Genomic DNA, 23,517 nt, shown 5'->3' on the forward strand with positions numbered 1-23,517 from the left:
ATAACAGTCTCATTTTTTGACAAAATAAACAAAGGGACAATAGTTGGTGCCTGCGATGGGCTGGCCCCCCATCCTGGGTTGTTCCCAGCCTCGTGCCCATTGCTTCCGGGATAGGCTCCGGACCCCCCGCGACCCAGTAGGATAAGCGGTTTGGAAAATGGATGGATGGATGGATGGATGGATAGTTGGTGCATCTGTCAGTAACTTGACACAAGCATGCTGCTAGGTAAATCTTATCAATTTATTCCTTTTAGTGCTGAAATTCACCCACAGTCTGCCAAGCCCCCTCCCATTTACTTTTACTGAGCTGGTGCTGAAATTTTGGTGAGATTATGGATGCTTATGCCAGCATTTTTGAATGTTAGGCCTGTGTCAGATTTCTAATTTAGAGCATACTTTGTTTTCGTTTCAAATTCGTAAATGTTATTTCTCTGTCTCGTGGTAAAAGTAGCACAGGAGCTCTGAAGGAGAGGATGCAGCATTTTCCAGTTTTCCATGTTCACTCCATATTAGGACCATGTTAGGCCTACTTGTGGCATGAAAAGGAATCCACCCATCTTCCAACCACATCTACTGGTCAGGGTCATGGGGGGGGGGGGGCTTGGGTACACCCTGTGTGGAATGCCAGTGGAATTTAAAAGTCTTTTAATAAATATTTGAGAGGTTTTGGCATTGAAACCTAAATCACAAGTGTCCTTGCAAACAAGTCCTCTCAATGTGAATCAACCTAACCTGGCATCTGAAGGAGTCCAAATTCGGTCCGCAGCGGAGAGTTGGCACACATACTTCCCCCTAGGAATGCTGCCATTAAATATTTAGATAAAACATATCTACAGAGATGTTCTCATCACGCAAACTGCTCTCTTCAATATATGTCATAAAACTATTTCAGTCTGAGGTTAATGGTAATAAAACTATTCTGACAGTGTACGCTGAAATCCATATCCAATGCAATTTCTAATCTGATCATGTTTGTGGGTATTTTTGTATTTTTTTTTTTTATTAGTTTGGGTCAAATGTGCCAAGTGTTTTAATAAAAACATACCTTATGAAATGTTTCCGTTGACCGGCTTGCAGAATGGGTTTAAATCATACTAGGCCTGTAAAGAATGTATGTTATAAAAAGGAATGGATGTGTTTTATCTGTTGTCTGTGTTTCACCAACATAGGACACTGATTCTGTGTCACTGGAAAACAGAGCCACAAAAGGAAGAAATGTAACTGTAATAGAATGCATTAATAACATAACAGTCTAGACATTGTTTATAACCACTAACAGAACTGATGACCCCAGCATTACGTTAACATAAACTAACACATGAAACTGAATTATTTTATTACTACATTTATTTGTGGCGGTTATATTAGCTGACATAAGCATTTAGGAACTCGGAAATAAACGCATCATTATTGCCATCTTATTTGCACAGCATTCCTATGTCTTTCCGTCCACAGGTATTTTTAAATTTCACATCAAAATTCATCATTGAGAAAAATGACCCCAGTGAAACATAAACAGCATTAACAGAGACATACACGATTTCCCCTTTTGCATAGATAAAGTTAAATGAATGTTATATGCCTCTAAACAGACTCACACAAAAACAGAATAACAGAAAATATAATGCGCACATATTATCATTAGACAAGTATCCTGACTTCAAAGAACACTTAAACATAAAAACACAGAATGCAATCTCCTAGTCTAGTACCAGACATATTTTGCCAGAACACTGTGTAATATTCTTTAAGTAATACAATAAAGGGACGTAATATCTACCAATTTGTTTGCAAGAAAACACAACAAAACAAGAAAAATACAACTATATTTACTTTCTTTTACCATTATGCTGGAGACAAAGGAGTCAGTGTGAGTGTCATAGCTGACAAGATTATATGAGAAGGATATTAAGTTTAAAAACAATTTTACTCCAGGGGGATTTTTGAACAAGACAAAGAATGTAGCCGTAGTGCTCCAAGAAGATTAGTGGTAATGCTGTAAAGCTACAGTAACCAATCCCAGGGAACACACATTAATTGGAAGTTTCTTTGGATAAAAGCATCAGATAAATGAATAAATGTAAATGTAACAATGATTGATTTCTTGTGTCTACCAGGTTGCTACAATGAAAAGTTGACCTTAAAAAAGGCCAATGTTTAATAAAGCTGTCTTAAAGATGCAGTGAATCAGAAGAGGTAAGCACAGGTCACTCAGAACTAAAAACATTTAAAGATAATTAACGCAACAGCTGCATGCTACTTAAAAAAGAAAAAAAAAATCAGTGATATCGGTTTTTACACATATGATTAAATTCTTCCCTTCCTGTCTAAAATATAGGCACTGAGGGGGACACCGCGCAGGTATATCACTGCAGATAGAAATGGCTTACAACCTCAGTGCCTTGGCAATGGTACCACAAGAGGTATTTTCATAGATTGTCGCTTCCAAAAATATGCAACAATGAATACAGAACTATGATAAAATATCAGTGTTGTTTATACTAAATAGGTTGTGTCTGCCACTGCCAGAACCCTGCTTTAAATGAGTGGAAAATCAGACATGTGTCTCATAAAATAAAATAAAAATCAAGGAACCATTTTTCATGATTTTTGGCTCATACTTTTGAGCCTAAAACAAGTTTCATACAACGCACCAGAAGTCACAGAAGTCATCCATATTCGGTTTCTGTGCATTAATGACAGAACAATAATTTTAAATAAATCAGTTGGAAAAATACTACAGCTCTGCCTTTGATTCTTTTGATTTTAATTTTCCACCATCTCAAACAAAATAGCAAAAAAAATACAGGATAGTGTGACAGACATGCTGTGTTGAAGGCATCAGACCAGCCATACACAGTGTTAAGTCATCTCTCCTCCTCATTCTTTACACCACTTCCACAACAACTCCCTGAACCTTTGCTACATTCCCATCTCTCTTGGCCACTCGATCTTCTAGGCCAGAAGAATTCTGGGACGCATTTGGCTGGTTGCCATTTCTCAAGTGACACAGACAAACCAGGGGGGGCTGGCTGGTGCTTGGGGTTTGTTTAGGTTCCTCCTGCTTGGCGACTTGGGTGGTCTCCTCTGGCCTCCTCTCTTCCTTGTTGGTTTCAATTTCATGGGGTTTCAGTTTGGACTCCTTGCCCTCCTTCTCTCCCACCAGGGCATTTGAGGGAGTCCTCAGGTTCTTGGTGATCATTTTGTTGTCAGTTTGTGGTTGTATGACAGGTTCCAGTGGTCGAGCCTGCTGGGTGCTAGGTAGCTTGCCTGGAACTTCATTGAACGTCCTGGCACCCCCAGACTTATCCTTGTGATCCACGTACTTCTTTGTGGGAAAGGATGATGGGTAGTAGGCATTGAGCTTGCGTTTGTGGCTCATGACAGAGGCACAGCAGACAATGAAGATGAGGATGATGACCAGTGAAGAGACGACGATGATGAGGAGCAGATTCTCACGCAGGAAGTCCACCACCTGATTGAAGATGAAGTGCTTGATGCGAGTGGCAGTGGTGACCCTGGGTGTTGGAGACACATGGCCTGGGCTGTGAGTGGTAAAGGAGGCAGGTTCTATGACCTCTGGGTCACTCTCCCCACTGCCTTCTGCAGACATGTTGAATGGGAAGGGTGTGGCATCACAGCTGCAGTTCCATAGGAGAATCGTGGACACACAGGCCAGAGACAGGAACAGAGAGAGCTTCATGGTCATTCAGAGAACCTGGGTAAAAGAAGTAAGGAAAGTTAGCTTATTATGCTGCATAATGCCAGATTTGTTTTATTTTTGAGTCAAAATGAATAGAACCTTGAAAAGAACCTTGCATCAAATGTTTTTAATGAAGTTATGTTTGTTACCTCATACAATAAGATTCAAGCTGCTTTTTCAAGTTGGACAAACCAACCTCATGACCAAGTCCTGAAACAAACAGCTGCATTTGAAAACAAATAAATATATGATTTAATAAATGAACGAGTGGCCTGTGAGGACAGTGGAAATGATATTTATCAGCTGGCACTAGGGGTGGGTGATATGAACTTAAAATTTTATCCCGATATTTTCTTATATTTATTGCAATAACAATAGAAATGACGATAAAAATATTACAATTCAATACTGTTTTTTGGAGTGACATGTCTTTAGCCAAGCAATTTGCCACTGCCTCTGTCAACTTCTTCCATCGTTTACTTTGCTCGTCATAAGCAATGCAACAAGAAAATGTGTCGGCAATTCTCGGCTGAGTAGGAATTTTCTTAACTGTAACGTTGGTCGACCTTGTTGTCTCCTCCTCACGCATCTTCTGACTTTCCTCATACTCTGGTTTGTGTTTGAGGTGGTGGAACAAACTGGATGTGCTACCATCCTTTGTAAGCACTGGCTTTGTTTTTTGCAAACTTTGCATATTACAGTTGTTTGTTCCACGTCAGGATCTCTGTATCCAAACCACTTCCAGATGATTGAGGTAGCTCCTTTTTTAGCAATGAACTCCTCCTCAGCTTCTCTTTCACCTTCCGCTGTGCTTGTTGCAGCGGGTCGGACTGTGAGCGCGTCGCACACACATATATGTTATCAATTAGAGTTTATCTTTATTATCACAGGATGACTAATTATTATCGTGGGGAATTTTTTTTCCTGGTATATCACAAACGATTCAATATTGCCCATCCCTAGTTTACACAATGATGGCAATGAAGATGGAAACCCCTTCACTTTAACAAATACATACCACTCTGTTAAAGCTTTTGAACACAAGAGGTGCTGCTTCTACAACTCCCACACCGAAATCTGGTGGAAAATCAGCAGTGAACTCAGTTATGAGCTGTGTGACTCATACCTTAGCTAAAGAAAACATGAAGGGACATAGGGGAAGCCAAAGCACTAGGACCTTTGTTATTATTATTATTATTATAAATAATAATTGTTAAAATTGTTATTTTAGGCATAACACAGAAATGTCTGTTTGTAGAAGCCATGGTAGGGCTTTGGTAAAATAACATACAGTAAAGCAACAGAGTTTGGAGCCGACTTGCATTGTTTCAATTGCTTTGCAGTGTCTATGAACTGAATGCATCTATTAATAATCTATTCTGACCTTTTAATCCCAACAAAGAAACCCCCTCCATTCATGACAGCCATACAAACTCTTGTGGGATCAAGACTATGCTGATGTACGTCTAATTAAATATCAGTTGGAGCAAAGGCAGTGCTTTAAAATCGTCCTATTTTTCATCTAAAGTGAATACAGCAAATTTGGCTGTTAGAAATGTGCTGTGTTTTCCCACGTTTGCATTAAATATAGTTTAATAACCATTCCTAATTTTGGGTGGGGAAACTGTTGGAGCTTTTAATTAGCAATGAAAAGGCTGTTCACTTGCCACACAAAAGGGCGGCACAAAACTATATGCTTCAGAGGGAGGAACAGGGTGTGTGATCTTTGTGGCCTTCTCCTCTATATTTATGATCCACAGTTAACCAATGACTCACCAATGAAGGGCTCTCTACCGCCCCCTGGTGTACATTGCCTCCCGACATCTGAAGCATGCTCAGTGCTGCCCAGACATGGAATTGCAATGTGCGTATTTTAAATGAAAAAATTAATAGTCATAGCTGCCTGACACACACTGTGATTCAAAGAAACCCAGCTACCTTATTGTTGTACATCTCAGGGACCCCTATACTATAGCTTGCTTAAACCAAAAGAGTTAGATATATGAGTGAAATGTAGATGTTATACTCTTCTTTTTCAGGTTTTTTGGTCTGTGACAGTTTTACATGTGACATATATCCATCCACAGTACTCCTCACACTGATGTACTCACACGGCCAGTGCCAAACCACTCTGGTCCTGGAGAGATGCCAGATCTTTGTCACTGGTGACCCTGACTTGAGCAACTCAAGGTCCATTAGTTGGACCTTAAACTGTTCAGGGAGGAATCGTGTGATCTACCTCCTCTGCTTGTCTTGGAATAAATTTCTGAATGAATTTGTTTTGGTTCAGATAGATTCGTGCCGATGACACAGCAAGACAGTGAGATAAACTCCAAAGACCACATGAGCCAGAGAGGAAAATAAAGGAAATCAATGAAATTACTGCCCGTAATGTAACATTATCAAATAAAACAATCACTTCAGTATCAACTTTGTGACCATATTTGCAGATGCAATTTTTTGGTTACAGATCTGAACATGTGATTGGATGTTTGTAGGTTAAAATCTTAAGAATGGCTTTGGTGCTCTGCCAGCCAAATTTATTAAATTGTTGCTTCGGATAAACCAGTTTTTATGTAATATAATATGACCTTTCATCACATTTCCATTAGAGACCAAGTTACTGTTTAAACGTCAATGCAGGTTTCTATTCAGGAATGTGGAAATGAACTGTATTAACTGTAGAAATAAATGACATATATTGTACCAAAGTATTAAAGGACCTCACAATTAAACAATCAATTGTGTTGGTAAAACCTCTTGCTGTTATTACTAATTATGGAAATTACTAATTATGGAAGGAATAAAATATTCCCTGGCAGGTTTAACCCACTTCTTATTGGTGATTGGTTCTGATTGGATGAGATCCGCCTGTGATTGACAGCGCACAGCAAACCCACCCTGGGTTTTATACTTCAAAAACAGTATCATTATGTTGAGGGAAAAAAAAGCTACATTTTTAAATTGTTACATAAGGCACAGTTAACTATATGTTAACCAATAAAACTGATCATTTTTTTTGATGGATAATCCTGAAGCCGAACCACAGGGATCGAACTAATCTGATCGTGTTTTTTGAGTAGTCTGCATAGTCACAGAACTTTCCATTTAAACTACAATCATATCCAAAATGGTGGCAAGGTAGTCGTCTGCAAGTCTGTCCTGCACATAAACAGTGCAGTTTTAAGGCTCACAGTTTGCTACATTACCATGATATTAGCAAGCCCAAATTATACAGTGGAAAAAAACTCTGTGGTTCTCTGTCCCCGTTCCTTCCACCACATACCCACGTCCTACCAGGGCAAAACTGGTTCAGAAACCTCTGCCTCTATACTGTTTGACACATGTCTGTAAGCTGGACCAATCACAGCTTGCCAACCATCAGGTAGAAGCTCCATAATCCTCAGCGACACGCAAGCAGCAAACAAGAACAACAACAAAAAGTTTTAGCTTGGTTATGTCCCAAAGTACACCTGAGTTTGATCCTTTGAAGCACTATTAAGTACCTCATTTTTGTCATTTATGTGGAGTGAATATCAGATGTAAACATCAGAAGTAAATATGGTTCCTTCATGTAAAATGCTACGCTCTGTAAAGAATTGGTTTACAAAACTATGCATTAAATATGAAATGTATCCTCCATGACCATCTTTTTATCGCTGAAATGTTTTACTGTCCCATTACTTGCTGGTCTCAATTTCTCACATTAAACTGGTTATAAATGTTACAATTCCTCTGAGTCACCAGTTTCCTTTGCGATTCTTCTTCCCAGGTTATGAAAACATTGGAGAAACTATTTGAGCTAACCATGCTGATTGCCCTGCAAGAACTGCTTACATGGTCTGGACAAGGTCTTCGCTTTCACACTCCAGCAATAAGCACCAGGCTTCATAAGGATAATAAATGGATCTAAATGCACGTATACCATAAATGAATGAACTCTATTCAGACCATTTCGTTAGTTGCCTTAAGGAGAGCGGAGAGAAATGCTTCGGTAGAGTGATTGGTACTTACGGATGCCGGCTGAGGGAACCAGCGTTGGTGGGGAGGTTCGCACTGGGAGTCAGCAGGGAGCTCTAGCAGGGATAGGTAGGAACCGAAAGGCAGCCAGGCAGCTGTTTCCCAGCTGCTGAGGAGTGCTACCGCTAGTGCTTGGCTGGAGCTCTTCTTGCCAGATGGAACAAATCCTTCGTTTGCAGCCGACAGGGTCTGCACCCACCCCCGCCTCCTCCTACCCAGTGGCCCTCCCCTCCGTTGCTGGTCGGGTTGGGGCAGGGCACAGCTTGTTCCCATTAAACCCAGGTTTCATATGGCACAGACCGAGGGTGGGACTCCAAGGGCCGGGAGACACGACAGTGTGTGTGAAGGAGGGGATCCGACTGTCTGGATCAGAACCTGGGACTGTGTAGGCAGGCTACTGCAGATGAATAATTGTGTCCTACAGCTGGCCCACAAGCCCATCTCCTCAAGTCACGTTCTGCAACTGACATGCTAACGCTGTGGAACCAAGACATCAATGCTGAATTTATCGAGTCACCTCAACAGATTTAAATGCATTCTGCCGGAATTAACCAATTCAATCCTCACCACAAAAACTAACCCTTATTAATACAAAGTGACCAGCCTTGTAAACCTTCACGCTAAAAAAAGGTTGAGAGAGCAGAAAACAGACAAAAATATCCCCGATCAGGCATCTCGCTGCCATCCCACATGAAAGCCACCGTAGGCCTTATCGTGTGGCTTTTCTGAGAAAGTGCTTCCCACAAGTCTGGACCCAAAACAGAAAGATGAGCATTTTTTCAGGACCGTCTTCTGAATACAGGACAGCTTCACTGAGGGCCAGACAGACGTTCAGAAATATCCAGAGTCCTATTCCATTGTTTCTGTTTGCATTTTCTGGCAATTGCATGTTACATATCATTATGACCGTATTCATGTAAAACGTATTTTTTGCTGTATGATTTCCTACCACAATTCTTTTAAAGTGCCTTTTACACAGGATGGAAATTATGCTTTGTAACCAACACTGGGGGAGATTGTCACATTCTGTCATTTGCTAACCTGTATCACGCATTTCTCAACTCTTTTTATGGATCACGTTGCAGGTTTTTGCCTAAATGAGACACAGTGATTAGTGCTTGATAATCCCACACACCATGCCTTCCTAAGCATGCATTCTGGCATCAGATATCAGACCTTTTCCAAAGAGGGTGTCTTCGGAACATCTTCACACGTCAATCTTGCTTCAGCTATCTGAAATCTAATCAGCTACTGTTGAAGTTCCTTTGTAATGGGGTGGGGGGAGGACCCTGCCACTTTTTGCACAAGTGTGGGGGTGCTGACCAGCTGCGAGAGTTCAAATTTAGTTTCTTTATTACACAATTTCATTCTTAATACCCCCAAATTCTAGAAATTCCATTGGAAATTGTGCCAAGGCTCAGATTTACTTAAAAATTATTCAACACAAAGGAAAGATACAAACAGCAAGCGATTTACACGTAGTTGCCATGCATAAATTTAACAGGTGAAGCAACGCAGAGAATCGTCTCAAACCGTAATGCCTGAGGGTGTTTCTCCATAATGGCGTCTCGCATACAGCGAATTAACCAAGTTCCAGCAAGGCCAGCTGAAAAGAAAAAAAAATAAGGCTGGAGAAAGTGCTTCAGGGACTGGCACGAGGAAGCGAACACCTGTCGCTGGCCTGCACCAGCAGCGCATGGATCCATTCCGCAACAGCACATGGACACACAACCATTTCTGCCCTGCAGGTCTTGGCTACAGCTTCAGGGACCTTTGCCAGAACTGACATGTTACCAGTAAATACAGATATCTAGGGTCAGGAGAGTGAAAAGCATTTATTCATTCCCCCTGGTTCCAACTAAAAGAGAGGAACATAAAAAAATAACAAGAAAGCAAAATATTTTGAATCAAAATGTTTTTTCCTTCAGCGTGTGTATAGTATATTTATTTGATTCATGCAAACCGCTTCGAGTTTGCAGGGTAACAGCAGCTTTAAATCTTAAAAATTTACCATATAAGTACAACAACACAGCAACCCAATGCGCTAATTCAGCTCCACCCTGTAGGAGGCACTGTCCCCAATTACCTACCTTCCCTCACGGGTCAAAACTAAACTAAGAACAATGAAACTGGCAGGGTGGCATGGTGGTGCAGTTAGCACTGTTGCCTCTCACCTCTGGGACCCAGGTTTGAGTCTCCGCCTGGGTCACATGTGTGCGGAGTTTGCATGTTCTCCCCATGTCGTCGTGGGGTTTCCTCCAGGTACTCCAATTTCCCCCCACAGTCCAAAAACATGCTGAGGCTAAATGGAGTTGCTAAATTGCCCATAGGAGTGCATGTGTGAGTGAATGGTGTGTGAGTGTGCCCTGTGATGGGCTGGCCCCCCATCCTGGGTTGTTCCCTGCCTCATGCCCATTGCTTCTGGGATCCCCTGTGACCCAGTAGGATAAGTGGTTTGGAAAATGGATGGATGGAAGATGAAACTGGCATCCATTTATCATTGTAAGTGCTTATCCTATACAGGATTGCAGTGAGACTGAAGAAACAGAGACTGGCTACTTATTTTGTATTACTTATTTGGCTACTTGCCAACCAGCTCCAAGTGACATTACTCACAAGATCTAAGACATATGGATTCTTTGCATCTCTGATGTGGACCCAAGAACTGTTCTATCAGTGTGGCTGAAGCACTGTGAGACAAAGATTTTGATTGGCTGTAAGTCGCAACATTGTGTCCAATCATATACTGCACTGTCAACAATGGGTTTGAAGTCATTAATAAACAGGCACTAGTCTATCAACATAGAACTGGAGTCAGAACCAGACATGCAATCTATAGCACTGAGTGGTATAAGCAGCACTGAATGCTGGTAGATTCACAGGCTTTTGAGAGTGACATTAATATAAATGAGTTCTTTTTTATACAAGGCCTGGTGCACTGAACCACCACAACGCATCATTGTTATTTAACTGACAATCAAAACAAAATTCATGTACATTTATAGAGTAAATGTCCTTATTAGAATAAATGCATGAAGTTGAAATTTCATAAAGAACAGGCTTAGAGGTTCCATTTTTGAATAATTTTGTTTTGCTTTGGTCAGAAATGGCAAGAACCATAAAAATGTAAGATGGAGCGTTTAACACCATATCCCCACCTATCCATTCACCTACACGCATGTGCAGGTGGGGCAGCTTTAGATGCGGGGACCTGGAGTGGAAGGACCCTTTCCCACATCTGGAATTCTGCCGAACCACTTTAAGGAAGCCAATCCTTCTGCCCACAGCAGTAACGTACCTTGCCAAGCTTTTTAAAAGCACTGTAAACGGCAGCCTCAGATCAAATTAAAAGCTGAACATGATGGTGCTCTCCCTTGGAAGCACTGAGGAACTCTGTGTTCGTTTTCTCCTCATTTAGCCACAGCTGGAGATGGTGATTGTGCTCTTTGCTAAAACTGCAGATTCTCACCTTAAACAATGATGCCTTGCAGCCATCCAGCTCTGACAGCACCAGTTTCCTCACAACCAAACACAAACCGTCCTGCAACCAATCATGGACAGACAAAATCAAGCAAAGAACCAAGCTGAAGGTAATGGGGTCACTCGTAATTCACTCTGATTTTAATCCCCAACAACTTGCAGTTTTACCCGTTTCACTGCTCAAGTGATCAACAACCAGGGCCCTCTCTAACACAACCTTCTTGTTAAATGCTATTCTCCTTAACTGCGTCCAGCTTCTGCTCTTACAAACCAATACTGAACTGGAAAATGAAATTAACACTCATCATATTGTTGTTTTTTGAAAGAATAATTTTTTTTATTCAAGTTTTTTTTTTTTGGAAGGAGAATTTGTCAAGTTCACTGTGCAAAGTTACCTCTAGAAGCAACGAGTTCCACACAATGATAAACACAGACATGAGACCCACAAGCCAAGTTAAGGGAACAAAACAGGGGTGAGAAACAGCTATTAACATTTAACATCATATTGATCATTAAAAGAAAAACACCAGGACTGAGATGAAGCCGTCTGATCACCCCCTGCTGGGCACAACATGCAACTGCACAGTTAAGACACTTTTCAAAACCAACAGTAAGTTTATGGAAAGTTCCCTGATGGTGTGCCGAGGAAAAACAGGGCGAACAAAAAAAATTAGGTTTTTATCCATTTAGTATCATGAAATTTGTTTTTTGGAAACAGACTGTGTTCTGGTCCCCATGAATGGTTATACCAGCTAAAATTGGGGATGGGGAAGGAGAAATGCAATGTTCAAAACGTCAGACATCAATAAAATTACACATGCAGACCCATACATACAAAATGAGAAATAAATGCGAGCTTTTCATGAAATCAGGCCAGCAAAGAGAGAAAAAAAATCTAAGAATGGCACAGAGATTATAAAGAGCCCAGGACTTCATAGAGGTTTATTGTTCACAAAAAAAAATAGAATGTGTAAAAGTAAATTTTATACCATAAACTACCAGAAAAGGCTTGGATAAAAAGTGGATGAAAGACAGTCATGAGCTGAAAGGGCAGCTGCCGAATGCTCTCAGGACAACCGCTCATAACATCCAGGACGAATGTGGGGGGGATTATGGCATTTACAGCAGGACAGACCAAATGGCTTCCATACACAGCACCTCAACACTGTCCCTCACTCAGCAAATGCACCAGGCAGCAAGTCACCAATGAATGGCTGCTTGTTTGGGTGGGAGACAGGCACCCCCTCCCCCCCCTTCTCAATTACCACCCCAACTGCTTTATCCCTTACCGATTTAATCTGCTGCAAGAGGACTGGATTACAATACTGCCTAAAGATATTAGTAAACTGAAGTCCTTTAAAATTGGCAAGCAGGTATGAAGGATTACGACAATACTGATAGCTGTGTTTCATCAGGTCATCATTTCAAAAGCGAGCAGTACTGTAGGAATCTCCCCCAGCAATAAAAAGACAAGGGAACATTTGGCAGAAATTAGCAGGTGGTATATTTATCAGCTCAAGTCTGAAAGATTGAGCCAATCATCAAAATCAACTTTGCGAAATTATACTCAATGGATTTTAACCTCGTAATTACATTTAAAAATAACCACAGTTTGGGAGTTTTACAACACTAGTCATCCCAATAAAAGCAATTAACTACAATCAACGTGCAGCAGTTGGACGTTTTTTCAGTAGGCTGGTTAATCCACAATTAAACCATTTTAACCACTGTGTCTTTAAAAAATCTTTGCAAGTCAGTGAAAACATTTCTGGATTCTGGGAAAAATAAATGTGATCTGAGAGAAAAAGGACAAATATATGCACTCATTGTCCAAAATATAAGCCATGACCAGAGATTAATAGCCAGCCTTTATTAGATCAATGGAGAGAACTGAGGTGACTGTGGGTGGGGCGCAGGGTAAATTTAAATAATAAAAATCACACCAAAACCATTTCAATCCACGCAAATACCGGCAATCCAGATCTTAACTTTTATTAAAAATATATATGTGCTCATCGCCGCTTTATAATAGTCAGCCTAGTCTTTCCTTCTTTTCCCTTGGGCAATAATCGTGAATCGTGGTGGGAGGGGGGAGGGGGTATGATTTATTAAAGATAAAGAAAATTCTTGGAATGTTGTTTGGGGTTCACCGCTGGGGGTGGGGTTCCACTTAGGCAGAACGCAGTTGTCAGAATTGGCAGCGACAAGCCCCACCCACCTCTCGACAAATGATTCGCCCTGAATAATGGGGGGGGGGGGTCCTCAGTTATGAATCTTGGGCATTTGCTCCTCTAGTTTGGCGATTCGCTTCTCATGACTGCTGACGATTTCCCTGAGCGATTTCACTTCCTTCAGGATTTCATCCAGTTTGGCCTCATGTTTCTGTTGCTCGGGGAGGGAAGAAGGAAAGAGACACATTGTCAGTCACCAATATATCCATTCTTAGAATATTTACTCCTAAGTATTTTATCTCCTTCATTTTCATTTGATGTACCAGTGAGAGCCACACAAGACGACAAAAGAACACGGTACAAAATCTGTAATGCACAACTCATGGTATAGATTTCTTGTTGATCCTAATTCACAAAGTTACCCCAGCACCATTAATTGGAATGTTATGCTAAATATGACCATGCATTTTGCAAACATTTCTTGTCTATGCACTTACATTAAATTTACCTAGCTTGAAATGTAACAAAATCATTAAAATTTTATATATTTTTATTGCCAGTGACCATATTGGAGATCAGGTCAATGCTGATCTTGTACACTGATTTTGCTCGCTCCTTCAGGGCCAAGCTAGAGGATAAATTAGCGGGGCCTCTGCCACATGCGTGACCCATCCTGCGTGATTAGAGGCTGCGAGGGCCAGATTAAAGGTTGGATCTCCGCCCCTGTTTCTCTGGGCAGTCAGCAGGCTCTCCGTGTGTCTGCGTCTGCTGATTTTTGGGAGGGTACAGGAACAAATTTAGAACTTCCACCCAGAGCTGGGTGGTGCAAAATAAAATATTTAAAAAAAAAGCACAGAAAAATTACAGATTCAGGTTCTGTGTGTTCAGGAGCAGAGCTACTGTACAAGAAGAGCAGGAAATTAACCCCCACCAAACCAAACCACTCAGCCACTCTGTCAAGCCCAGAACTACTGATGGGTGTTGATGTACATCTTTGTTTGTTTTACTCATAGTTCCCTTCACCTGGCTGTGATTCATCTTCTTCCCCTAAGGCATATAATATGCATTATTATAAAAACTAAGCAACTTGCTATGGGTAAAGTCGTCTGTTACAAAATGCAAGACATGAGTCTTTCAAACCCAGTGAAAAAAACAAGGACAGGACTGTAACCAGTATTTCAACAAGGTTTTGCACAACAGTCACCAAGCAGAACTGAGGTGTTTTGGAAACCTCTAATTTCATGGGCATTTGAGATTGTCAGGGTTTGCAGAGGCGACAGAAGACTATCAGTTGTTTGTTGACCTTATGGGAAATTTTAACAAGAATCTGCATTTGATTTATAAATAATTTATGGATAATTCTGACACTCAAGGTCATGTCAGAGGCGCAGACACACCCAGTATGGGTGAACATGCATGCTCCTGAAACAGCTGCCCAGCCTAGGACAGCCCACAACTCCAGCAAGGTCCAATACTCACTATCGTCGGGGCTGGAGCTGGTGTCTTATGGCCGGGACTCGTGTTCTCCACATTCCTGCTCAGCTTGCCATCCAGGACGTTCTTCTTGACCACCTTTAGGTCACGGTTCTTGGCGGGAATGTAACCATGCTTGAGGGAGATGAGGATCGGGTCGCCGTTCTTGCCTTCAAACCACTCCTCAGCTTCCAGGGCGCAGTCTGGTCCAGCTGTGTCTGGGTACAGGTCATCCTGGAACAGGTCCGACTGGGGAGCAGCACACACAGGGATGTCATGGGACAAGGGCCTAGCCAGAGCCCCCCCAAACTCAACTTTTAGCACCGATCAGCATTGTCTAATTTAAGAGGACTGTTAATGTGGCTTTGAACAAAAAGCACAGATTCCATATTCACAAATATGTAATATTTCACAAAACATAAGGCATTATTAAACTAAACTAAAACCAAAACCAAGACCTACCTTTCTTGGCACCGTCATGATAATTGGTTCACATTTTCTTTCATGAAGTTTATAAAACCTACAAAAGCAAACAGATGCATACAACCAAACTCAGGAACAGTGCATCTCTCAAGCTAAAATAAATTTTTCTGAAACTTAAAATATATTATTAACGCGAACAACGGTTCATGAAACCATTTTTCATTCGACGTGTTCATTACGAGATAAAAACCAATAAGATTTCTACTGCCATCTAGTGGACAGAAGCATATAATGGAATAATGTTTAAGTCAGCTGACAGTCTATTTTTAGAATTTAAAATGGTCATGTTCCAGTTTAGTAGAGTTTGGAAAGAATGTGGGGGGCAGCATGCTGGTGCAGTGGTTAGCACTGTTGCCTCACACCTCTGGGACCCGGGTTCGAGTCTCCGCCTGGGTCACGTGTGTGTGGAGTTTGCATGTTCTCCCCATGTCGTCGTGGGGTTTCCTCTGGGTACTCCGGTTTCCCCCCCACAGTCCAAAAACATGCTGAGGCTAATTGGAGTTGCTAAATTGCCCGTAGGTGTGCATGTGTGAGTGAATGGTGTGTGAGTGTGCCCTGTGATGGGCTGGCCCCCCATCCTGGGTTGTTCCCTGCCTCGTGCCCATTGCTTCCGGGATAGGCTCTGGACCCCCCACGACCCAGTAGGATAAGCAGTTTGGAAAATGGATGGATGGAAAGAATGTGACTACTATATATACCTGCAGTAAGTAAATACTAAATACTGTAGCACAAAATAATGCAGGAATGCTCAGGGTCAGTGACTGAAATGTAACTAAAGCAGAACTACATCAGATTATCTGAACAGCGACACAAAAGAACAGTTATGTTGTTTCTAATATACTAAAAATACCATTTACAGAGATCCTCTGCCCCGTGAGGACTGTGAGTGGATATGAATGTAGCTATCAGAGACCATCAAGGTTGTGACAGGCTGCGGTCCACAGGGTCTGCACGCTCACCTTGCGATCTCACACTTGTTGACGTCCAGTCCTCGCTTGGGCATATAACCCATACCTCTCTGTGGCTCCTTGGTGGAGAACGTGTTGAGATAATGAACGTAGGGGGCCTCATCTGTGATCTCAAAGTAGCGGATGCTGCTGTCACCCTTGGCAACAAAAGGGAAAAAAATCCAGTTTAAGATTACTGTCAAATGGACATGGGATCCCTTTCATAAGTGGTATCTTATTTAATTGCTTCAATGGCTTGACATCTACGATTGATGTTTCTAGAACTATTTCTATAAGCATTTTCCACTAGCATTCAGGTTGGGAATATCTAACATAAAATAACATTACCTAATAAGTAACAGATATTATCATCAATGTACAAGTTTCTCAAATTGGAGAAAAATAAAAATTACACCTCAAAACACTGAGATTGTTCGATGGAAGGAATTTCAGATGTGCGTACAGAAGCCTGTTCATGCCAAGCTTACTAACTTCTGCACTCCGGCAAGACCGAAATATAAAATTTTGCAGATGAACCAATTACTTGGGCGTTCCTGCAGAAAGCTTCCTAATAGGGCCGTAACTACGGGACGTGCTAAACTGACCTTCCCACACAGGTAGACCAAATTGGTGTCGGGGTCGTAAAAAGGGAGCAGGACACCGTTGCTTGTGTCCATCTCATGGACGCTGATGGGTTCATCCATGTTTTGCTGTGGAAAGTCAATACATCAGTACTGCCAACACTACTCACCATCAGAACTCCAACCTGGACTAACAGCGATGGAAAACAGACAAATGGAAGGATGCACTACCCAGCATAGGCTAATGCTTGTTTTATATGAAGTATATCAGGGTGAGAACTTGGGACTGGAAATATATTTTAAATATAAATGTGTGTGAATGAATGGGGAGGCACTATGATCATGGGGACTTTGAGGTCCCCGGGAGACCCACCGGGTTCCAGAGACCCAGTTGGCGCTCACTCATGCGACTGAAGCCTGTGGTGAAGATGTTGCCATCTGCCAGGAAGATGGCTCTCATGGGTCTTGCTCCTTCGTGGGCCTTGTCCTTCTCCTGCAGTAAGAGGTGGCATCAACAGGGGGCAGCAAAGAGGGGGGTAGGGTAGGTAGGATGAAACTGCCACAAAACAACAGACGTTTACCTCCTATAATACTGAATAAGCAACAAGGCACCATCTGCTGGCAGAACAGCCCAGGGGACTCACCGCGACGATCTCCTCCTTGCGCGGGTTGATGACTCGCACCTTCTTGTCCTTGCAGGCCGTACATATCAGGCTGCCGTTGCGGTTCCAGCAGGCGCTGAAGATGACGTCGGGGTGCATGTCCTCCAGGGTGATCATAGCCTCACCTGTACCCACATTCCAGATCATGACGACGTTATCACAACCTGTGGAGGCCACAAAGGGGAGACATTAATGCTTAGGATTCAAAGGAACTTATTCTCGACTTTACACTGACGGTCTGACAAAAGGCAAAAGAACCCATTGAGGACAAGGGGTGAAGACAAAGATACATAAACCAATAAAAACACAAATACAAAATACAATATATAACCATACATTTCCATCACTAATTATTCAGATCTGAAACGACTACAAATATCTATGAGAGTCTAATACGATTTTTAAAAGTCAGCAAGAGCAAAAATTTCTAATTTTAATGTTTTTTGCGAATCGTTCCAGTCTCTGGCGGCAGCAATGTGGAATGATGGCAAAACAAACTTGGTGTTTGCTTTGGGGACTTAGGGTTAGGGGTTAGGGTCTGATATGGGTCTGAGTACGGGTGCTGCAAGTAACAGATGATTTTTGGAGCAGGTGGCACAAATACAGAAGAGACAAACCTAGACGAGTTTTATAGATGAACATGAACCAATGTATATTTCAACATGTTTGTAAAAAAGGTCAATTTACAGAAGAATAAAGCGTATAGTGGTGAGTTTTGGTGACAGCATTTATAACAAACTGGATAGCAGAATGGACAAGAACATCGGGCTTTTGAATAGCTGAACGATTTGGGGAAAGTATCTCATTTCAGTTTTTCTAACAGACATTGCGATTTTACTTGCAATATAATTTTTTATGTTAAGCTTCAGTTCAATATTCAGTGTGTCGTTAATTTACAACATATGATGTAGCATGAGATCATCAATATGAACTGGTCTATATTCTAATGCAAGGATGAGAACTTAAAGATGTGTTGTGTCAAGTTAGAGTAATAATGAAAACAATTGCAGCAAAAAGAAAAATATCGATCTTGCAGCTAACACTGATTAGCCCCCTAATAACACTAGAACTGCCTTTTCCCAGCCAATGAACAAGCAAGAACTACTTTGGTTTCTGCAGCCTTTTTTGCGCTAATGTGTATAAGTGCTAACAGCAGCGAATCTAACCCTCTCAACCAAAAAGCTGCAATGTTCATAACAGATTGGCTGTTCTGTCCTGAAACTGTAAAGCTGGAAATTTTTAAACGTAGTATGCATTTAATAAAATGTTGAATAAATAGATGTAGTTTATTGGTGATTTCATGTTGGTCGAAATTTCCGCTTTTTAAGAACTGTATACGGTTATTTTCCATACGAATGAATTCAAGTAAAACAAAAAAAAAAAAACGTACGTGTTCAGGGTTGCAAAATCATTTAGACTCATTCAGAAATCTTACGGAAAATCTATATCATACCATTCGGAACTTAAAATTAGCCGCATGAAAAACGTTAGGGCAGTTTGCAAACCCTACAGACTATTTACAAGGTAATAAAACTTACATACATGTAAATGTATGTGCAGAACAGAGAACAGAAAAATCTCCCTCCATGCAGCTGACCAAAGTTGCCAACCCTGCATTTTATTTAAAATGAGAAGTAAAATGCAGTTCTCGACCGAAGCGGCGTATCATTCCTTTGTTTTGTTACTCTGGCAAATACAAAACGAATGAATAAACATTATATGCGTCTCTTTAGACCGTGTGCACATACCCAACTGTAATAGCGATCTATTCTTTTAGTATTTATGTTAAAGCACGGCTTTTATTTTATTATTCTTCTGGGATTAAGATTAATTTCACAAGATTAATCTTTGGAAATACTTAAATGAATGAGCACCAAAACATACAGTATGACATAAACACGACTGTATTATGGGTTTTATGGCTTTTTTGGGGGTCACCTACAGAATTACTGACTGTCTCGTTGTTGTATTGATGGGTTAGCGGTATGCTAATGCCCATTAACAAAAACAAAAGGTGTGATACACTGAAGTATATCGCTGCTGGTGTTTAAAAGGAGGTCGCCGGTTCTATTGATGATAGGACCTTTCGGAAACAATGTCGGACCATGAAATAGGAAAGCAATTTACTTATAGCTCAGTAGTGGAATCAGTATTTTTTCCGTACTATGAATGCAACATTTTCCTTGGGTTTCACGTTTGCCGTTTGTGGGCCTATAGGCAGTCTTCTTGGGCTACTTCTGATTGGTGACCATGACTGGCATGCGAGAAGCACGGCGCTTCCGATTGGTGACCATGACTGGCATGCGAGAAGCACGGCGCTTCCGATTGGTGAGAATGACTGGTATGCGAGAAGCACAGCGCTTATGATTGGTGAGAATGACACTGGACACGTCACACTGGAAGAATGGCATGAATTTGTAAAACTATTCTCACAACAGTCGGACATGCTATATAACGTATATTCTAAATCGCAGCTATTGCGATTTGCTAATCGTGTTGTTTCAAATCGCAATTTCGACTTGAAATCGATAAATCGTCCAGCCCTACTTCTGAAGAACACCTGACAAGCTCACCTATAAATTACATCACCGTAATTAAGCAGGGGAAGAATGGTCATTTTAACAAATGCCAGTTTTTCTGAACAGAGTAGAACGAATTCTTTAAAAAAAAAAAAAAAAAACGATTCCGAGTTTAATGTTGGACTGTAAACAGTTGATATGATACGAAAAAGATAGAGAGCTATCTAATCAAATACGCAGGTATTTGTACTCTGAGACACAGTTTAGAAGAAACCCATCAACGGCAGTACAGTTATGGGCTTGGGGAGTAGGGACGACACCTTTTCTACAAAACCACATGACTTTAGTCTTTACTGCATTTAATGCGAGGTCTGTTGGAGCATAAAAACACCATCTTTAAGTGCTGTAAATACCGTATCAGAACCGAGGCATAACGGACCTAATCATCAGTATAAAAACAATAGATAAATCTCCAAAAAACCTATAACATTATTTATATAAAATAGTTTCTATTTTGTTTTTAGTCTTAATTTCCGTGACATCCCTTCTGTTTCCATTGTGGAAGCTGCACAGTTCTGATAGCACCAAAACTAAATTGCTCTACTCTCAGGGATGTAATTAACGCTAACTGGGCCCGTACCGCCGGGGAGCCCAACATGAAATGAATTCCATTTCTGCATTTTATTTCTTCCCGCTGCCAAACCCACCAGAGCCCGACTCAGTTTCCAAGATGACAGTGACAAGCGTGAAACGGTTACTAAATCGCGACAGGGCAGCACCTACCTGCGCTGAGGAGGACGTTTCGAGCGGTGGGGTGCCATGTGACTATGCCCACCCTTTTGGAGTGACCCTCCAGCACCACCACGGGCTCCGACAGTGAGCTGGTCAGCCCGTTTTCCGGAACCTGCCACACCTGAAGGTAAAAGCACAGGGATTATATCTTAGACCACAATATAAAAATCAACTGTGCCAAGTGATATTATCTCCCTAATTTCAAACTGATTTTAATAACACCATGTAGCTATTCTGCTCCAATATTTAAACTGTGGATACCTCGTTTTTTTTTTTTTTTTTTTTTAAATACTGCACTACACAGACGTGACCAGAAGATGGCAGCCAAGATCTCACACGCCATGATCTTGCACTTTTACCAATCAACTAAATGCATTATTGTTCATCCCACGTACTAATCTAACACAGGCAACTGAGAAACGAACGAAGCATAATAGGGAGCTGACAGCTGGTTTTTGTGTTTATGTGGTGTTTGTGTGCAAATTGCTTGTTACCGAGATTATATCATCAGACCAAGAAATTATCATCAGACCAAGAGGGAGTAAAAAAAAAACGTGCAAAGTAAAAGAGCATCAGAAATGTTTCCATACAATCAATTTGTTTTTGTGTACAACACCTGGCTCAGCAAAGCCAGTTGACTTCTGGGATTAAAAGGTCAAAAGAAGCACAGGCTACAGAGAGTAACCCCCCCAACCCCCCCCACCGCTCCCAAAACAAAAAAAAATAGGGAAGTACTCATTCAAACCTGCCACAATGCAGAGAAATGACACACAGGCCACATGTGCTCTGTGCAACCGAAAGGCAGCAGCCTGAGAGCTGAAGGCGCTTATGGCTGGGAAAACAATTACTCACCCCGTCTGCTCCACCTCGAGCCCCCCGCGGGTGTGCTATAGATAACAGCCTCGCACTGCCCCACCGAGGTGATTAACGAGAGGAGCCACCCAACAATTAATCCACGCTTTCATTGATTAGCCCTTCGTTTTGGGATTGTGGTGACTCGGGCAGTGGACACAGAACAGGACATCAGGGAATTCACATGAAGACACTCCCAAACAGGTCAAAGGTTAAAAGGGATATTACAATTCAATTACCTCGTACATTCCTCAGCTACAATATATGGAACAGAACCCAAAACATGCCTGTGTCACCATTATTTCTGAATAAGAGAAAAGCGAGCGAGTGTGACACGAGGGAAAATCATATCAGAGCACCATGGAAGTACCGGAGTTTTCTGCGGGGTGGTTTAACTTGGGGAGGGGGGTGCTCACCATGACTGTGCAGTCCTCGGACCCGCTGGCGATGACCTGGTCGTTATGGGGACACCAGTCGATGTCCAACACCGGGCCTGTGTGTCCGCACACCATGGGGTAGGACTTGTCGATCCGGCCAGTCTGTTGAAGCAGAACAAGGGTGAGCTAGACAGCAAGCCCAGATTAATCAGGAGCGTGATTAATGTCCCCTCACACACCTGACGAGATGAATCCCGGCCAGAATGCACAAATTAACAGAAGCGTTTTTTTGGAAGTGCATTTAATAGAAGTGAGCAGAATAGTTATATTTTATTAATCCCTGTAGGGACATTCTCTTTTCACCCCCCCACACAGACATATTAACAGATGATGGGAAGCTTGTGGGTCACAGGGCAGGTTCAACCAGCTGGGGGTTAAGGACCCTGCTGAAGGGCCCAGGTACATGTGACTATCCTGCCCAGGCTGGGAATCAAACCAGCGACCTTCTGATCACAGAGACAGAGACGCAGCCCAGTGAACCACACAGTGCACAGGCCATCTGCCTGAAGAAATTACAGCTCAGCTTTGCAAAAAACAGACCCATAAGCTAGTCTGGAAGACACTAAAATCGACACCATTTTCCTTATCCAGTTCTCCAGCTCCCCAAAGGCATTTGCCAGTTAACATCTCCTACTCCAGCAGGTGGCACAGTGGTTAAAGAAAGTATGTGCTTCCATGAGAGTCCCATGAAGTGGCTGAATTACTGCTGCAGCTGACTAAATACGTGACAGTAACTTTGTTTTGGACAAAATGTGTCTGCCAGGCAATTAAAAACATAATCCTTTCTCAGAGAAATTACAAAACAAAAGGGTGCATTATGAAAAGGGAGGCTGTGAGCCCTGCTAGGGAGAGCGCTGCACAATCCAGAGGAAACAAAAGAACACACAGCATATGCAGAAATCCAGCTACGGCACCCAACCACGGTGGCATCACATGGGCAGAACCTTCCATAGCTTTACTGCTGCAGGAAACGGGCAAGGGCTGTATCAAGGGCAGACGTAGAAATTCCTTCTCCACAGAGGACCGCTTTGGGGAGGGGGGGTGATGGGGGGGTGCGATTTAGCCCGGGGAAATGCTAGCACAGCTCCAGAGCATGCAGCTCACAAAGACCAGCCAGGCTGAACATACGCTGGCCGGCTGGGCGTTACGCCCCTCCATCCTGAGAAGCCCGGCTCGGCTGACAGACCCGCCTGCAGAAGGCTGGCTGGGCCCCATCATGGCTGTACCTCCCCCTCCCCTCTTCACTCATGTGATGTCACACAGAATCAGCCCCATAAACACCATCCGGGCGGAATCGCCACTTTATTAACTTCATTTTTTCAAGTTTAAGCAGATGCATGGGTTTCCTTCCCCATCACACTCAAAAGTTCAACCCCTTAGCAAGGCCCTTATATAAT

General features: G+C 42.1%; 2 protein-coding genes across 7 annotated transcripts in view; both read right to left on the bottom strand.

Moving 5' to 3' along the window:
• Nucleotides 1-1,329: 1,329 nt before the first annotated feature.
• Nucleotides 1,330-11,399, bottom strand: tmem119a (transmembrane protein 119a). 5 transcript variants are annotated; one of them, XM_049002596.1, is made up of 3 exons: nucleotides 11,193-11,399; nucleotides 7,718-9,329; nucleotides 1,330-3,718 (listed from the first exon to the last, which is right to left on the bottom strand). In XM_049002596.1, the coding sequence occupies exon 3, from the start codon at nucleotides 3,707-3,709 to the stop codon at nucleotides 2,888-2,890; it is 822 nt and encodes a 273-aa protein (XP_048858553.1). In that variant the 5' UTR covers nucleotides 3,710-3,718; nucleotides 7,718-9,329; nucleotides 11,193-11,399; the 3' UTR covers nucleotides 1,330-2,887. The 5 variants fall into 5 exon arrangements, with proteins under 5 accessions (XP_048858553.1, XP_048858557.1, XP_048858556.1 ...); XM_049002600.1 differs by lacking the exons at nucleotides 7,718-9,329; nucleotides 11,193-11,399 and adding exons at nucleotides 3,853-4,533; nucleotides 4,722-7,696; XM_049002599.1 differs by lacking the exons at nucleotides 7,718-9,329; nucleotides 11,193-11,399 and adding exons at nucleotides 3,853-3,926; nucleotides 4,254-7,696.
• Nucleotides 11,400-11,512: 113 nt separating this feature from the next.
• Nucleotides 11,513-23,517, bottom strand: part of LOC125726105 (coronin-1C-A-like) — a 44,311-nt gene continuing 32,306 nt past the window's right edge. For both annotated transcript variants that reach the window (XM_049002591.1, XM_049002592.1), the window contains exons 3-11: nucleotides 22,100-22,222; nucleotides 20,823-20,952; nucleotides 17,503-17,684; nucleotides 17,232-17,351; nucleotides 16,883-16,987; nucleotides 16,290-16,435; nucleotides 15,310-15,367; nucleotides 14,854-15,096; nucleotides 11,513-13,585 (exon numbers count right to left, since the gene is read on the bottom strand). In XM_049002591.1, the coding sequence (XP_048858548.1) occupies nucleotides 13,466-13,585; nucleotides 14,854-15,096; nucleotides 15,310-15,367; nucleotides 16,290-16,435; nucleotides 16,883-16,987; nucleotides 17,232-17,351; nucleotides 17,503-17,684; nucleotides 20,823-20,952; nucleotides 22,100-22,222 (1,227 nt within the window). In that variant the 3' untranslated portion in view covers nucleotides 11,513-13,465. The remainder of the gene's footprint in view (nucleotides 13,586-14,853; nucleotides 15,097-15,309; nucleotides 15,368-16,289; nucleotides 16,436-16,882; nucleotides 16,988-17,231; nucleotides 17,352-17,502; nucleotides 17,685-20,822; nucleotides 20,953-22,099; nucleotides 22,223-23,517) is intronic.

Source organism: Brienomyrus brachyistius, chromosome 2 (assembly GCF_023856365.1).
Source record: "Brienomyrus brachyistius isolate T26 chromosome 2, BBRACH_0.4, whole genome shotgun sequence".
Taxonomy (NCBI): domain Eukaryota; kingdom Metazoa; phylum Chordata; class Actinopteri; order Osteoglossiformes; family Mormyridae; genus Brienomyrus; species Brienomyrus brachyistius.

Bases quoted from the DNA above. Each gene is read 5' to 3' on its own strand.
- tmem119a (XM_049002601.1), bottom strand. From the start codon at position 3,709: ATGACCATGAAGCTCTCTCTGTTCCTGTCTCTGGCCTGTGTGTCCACG.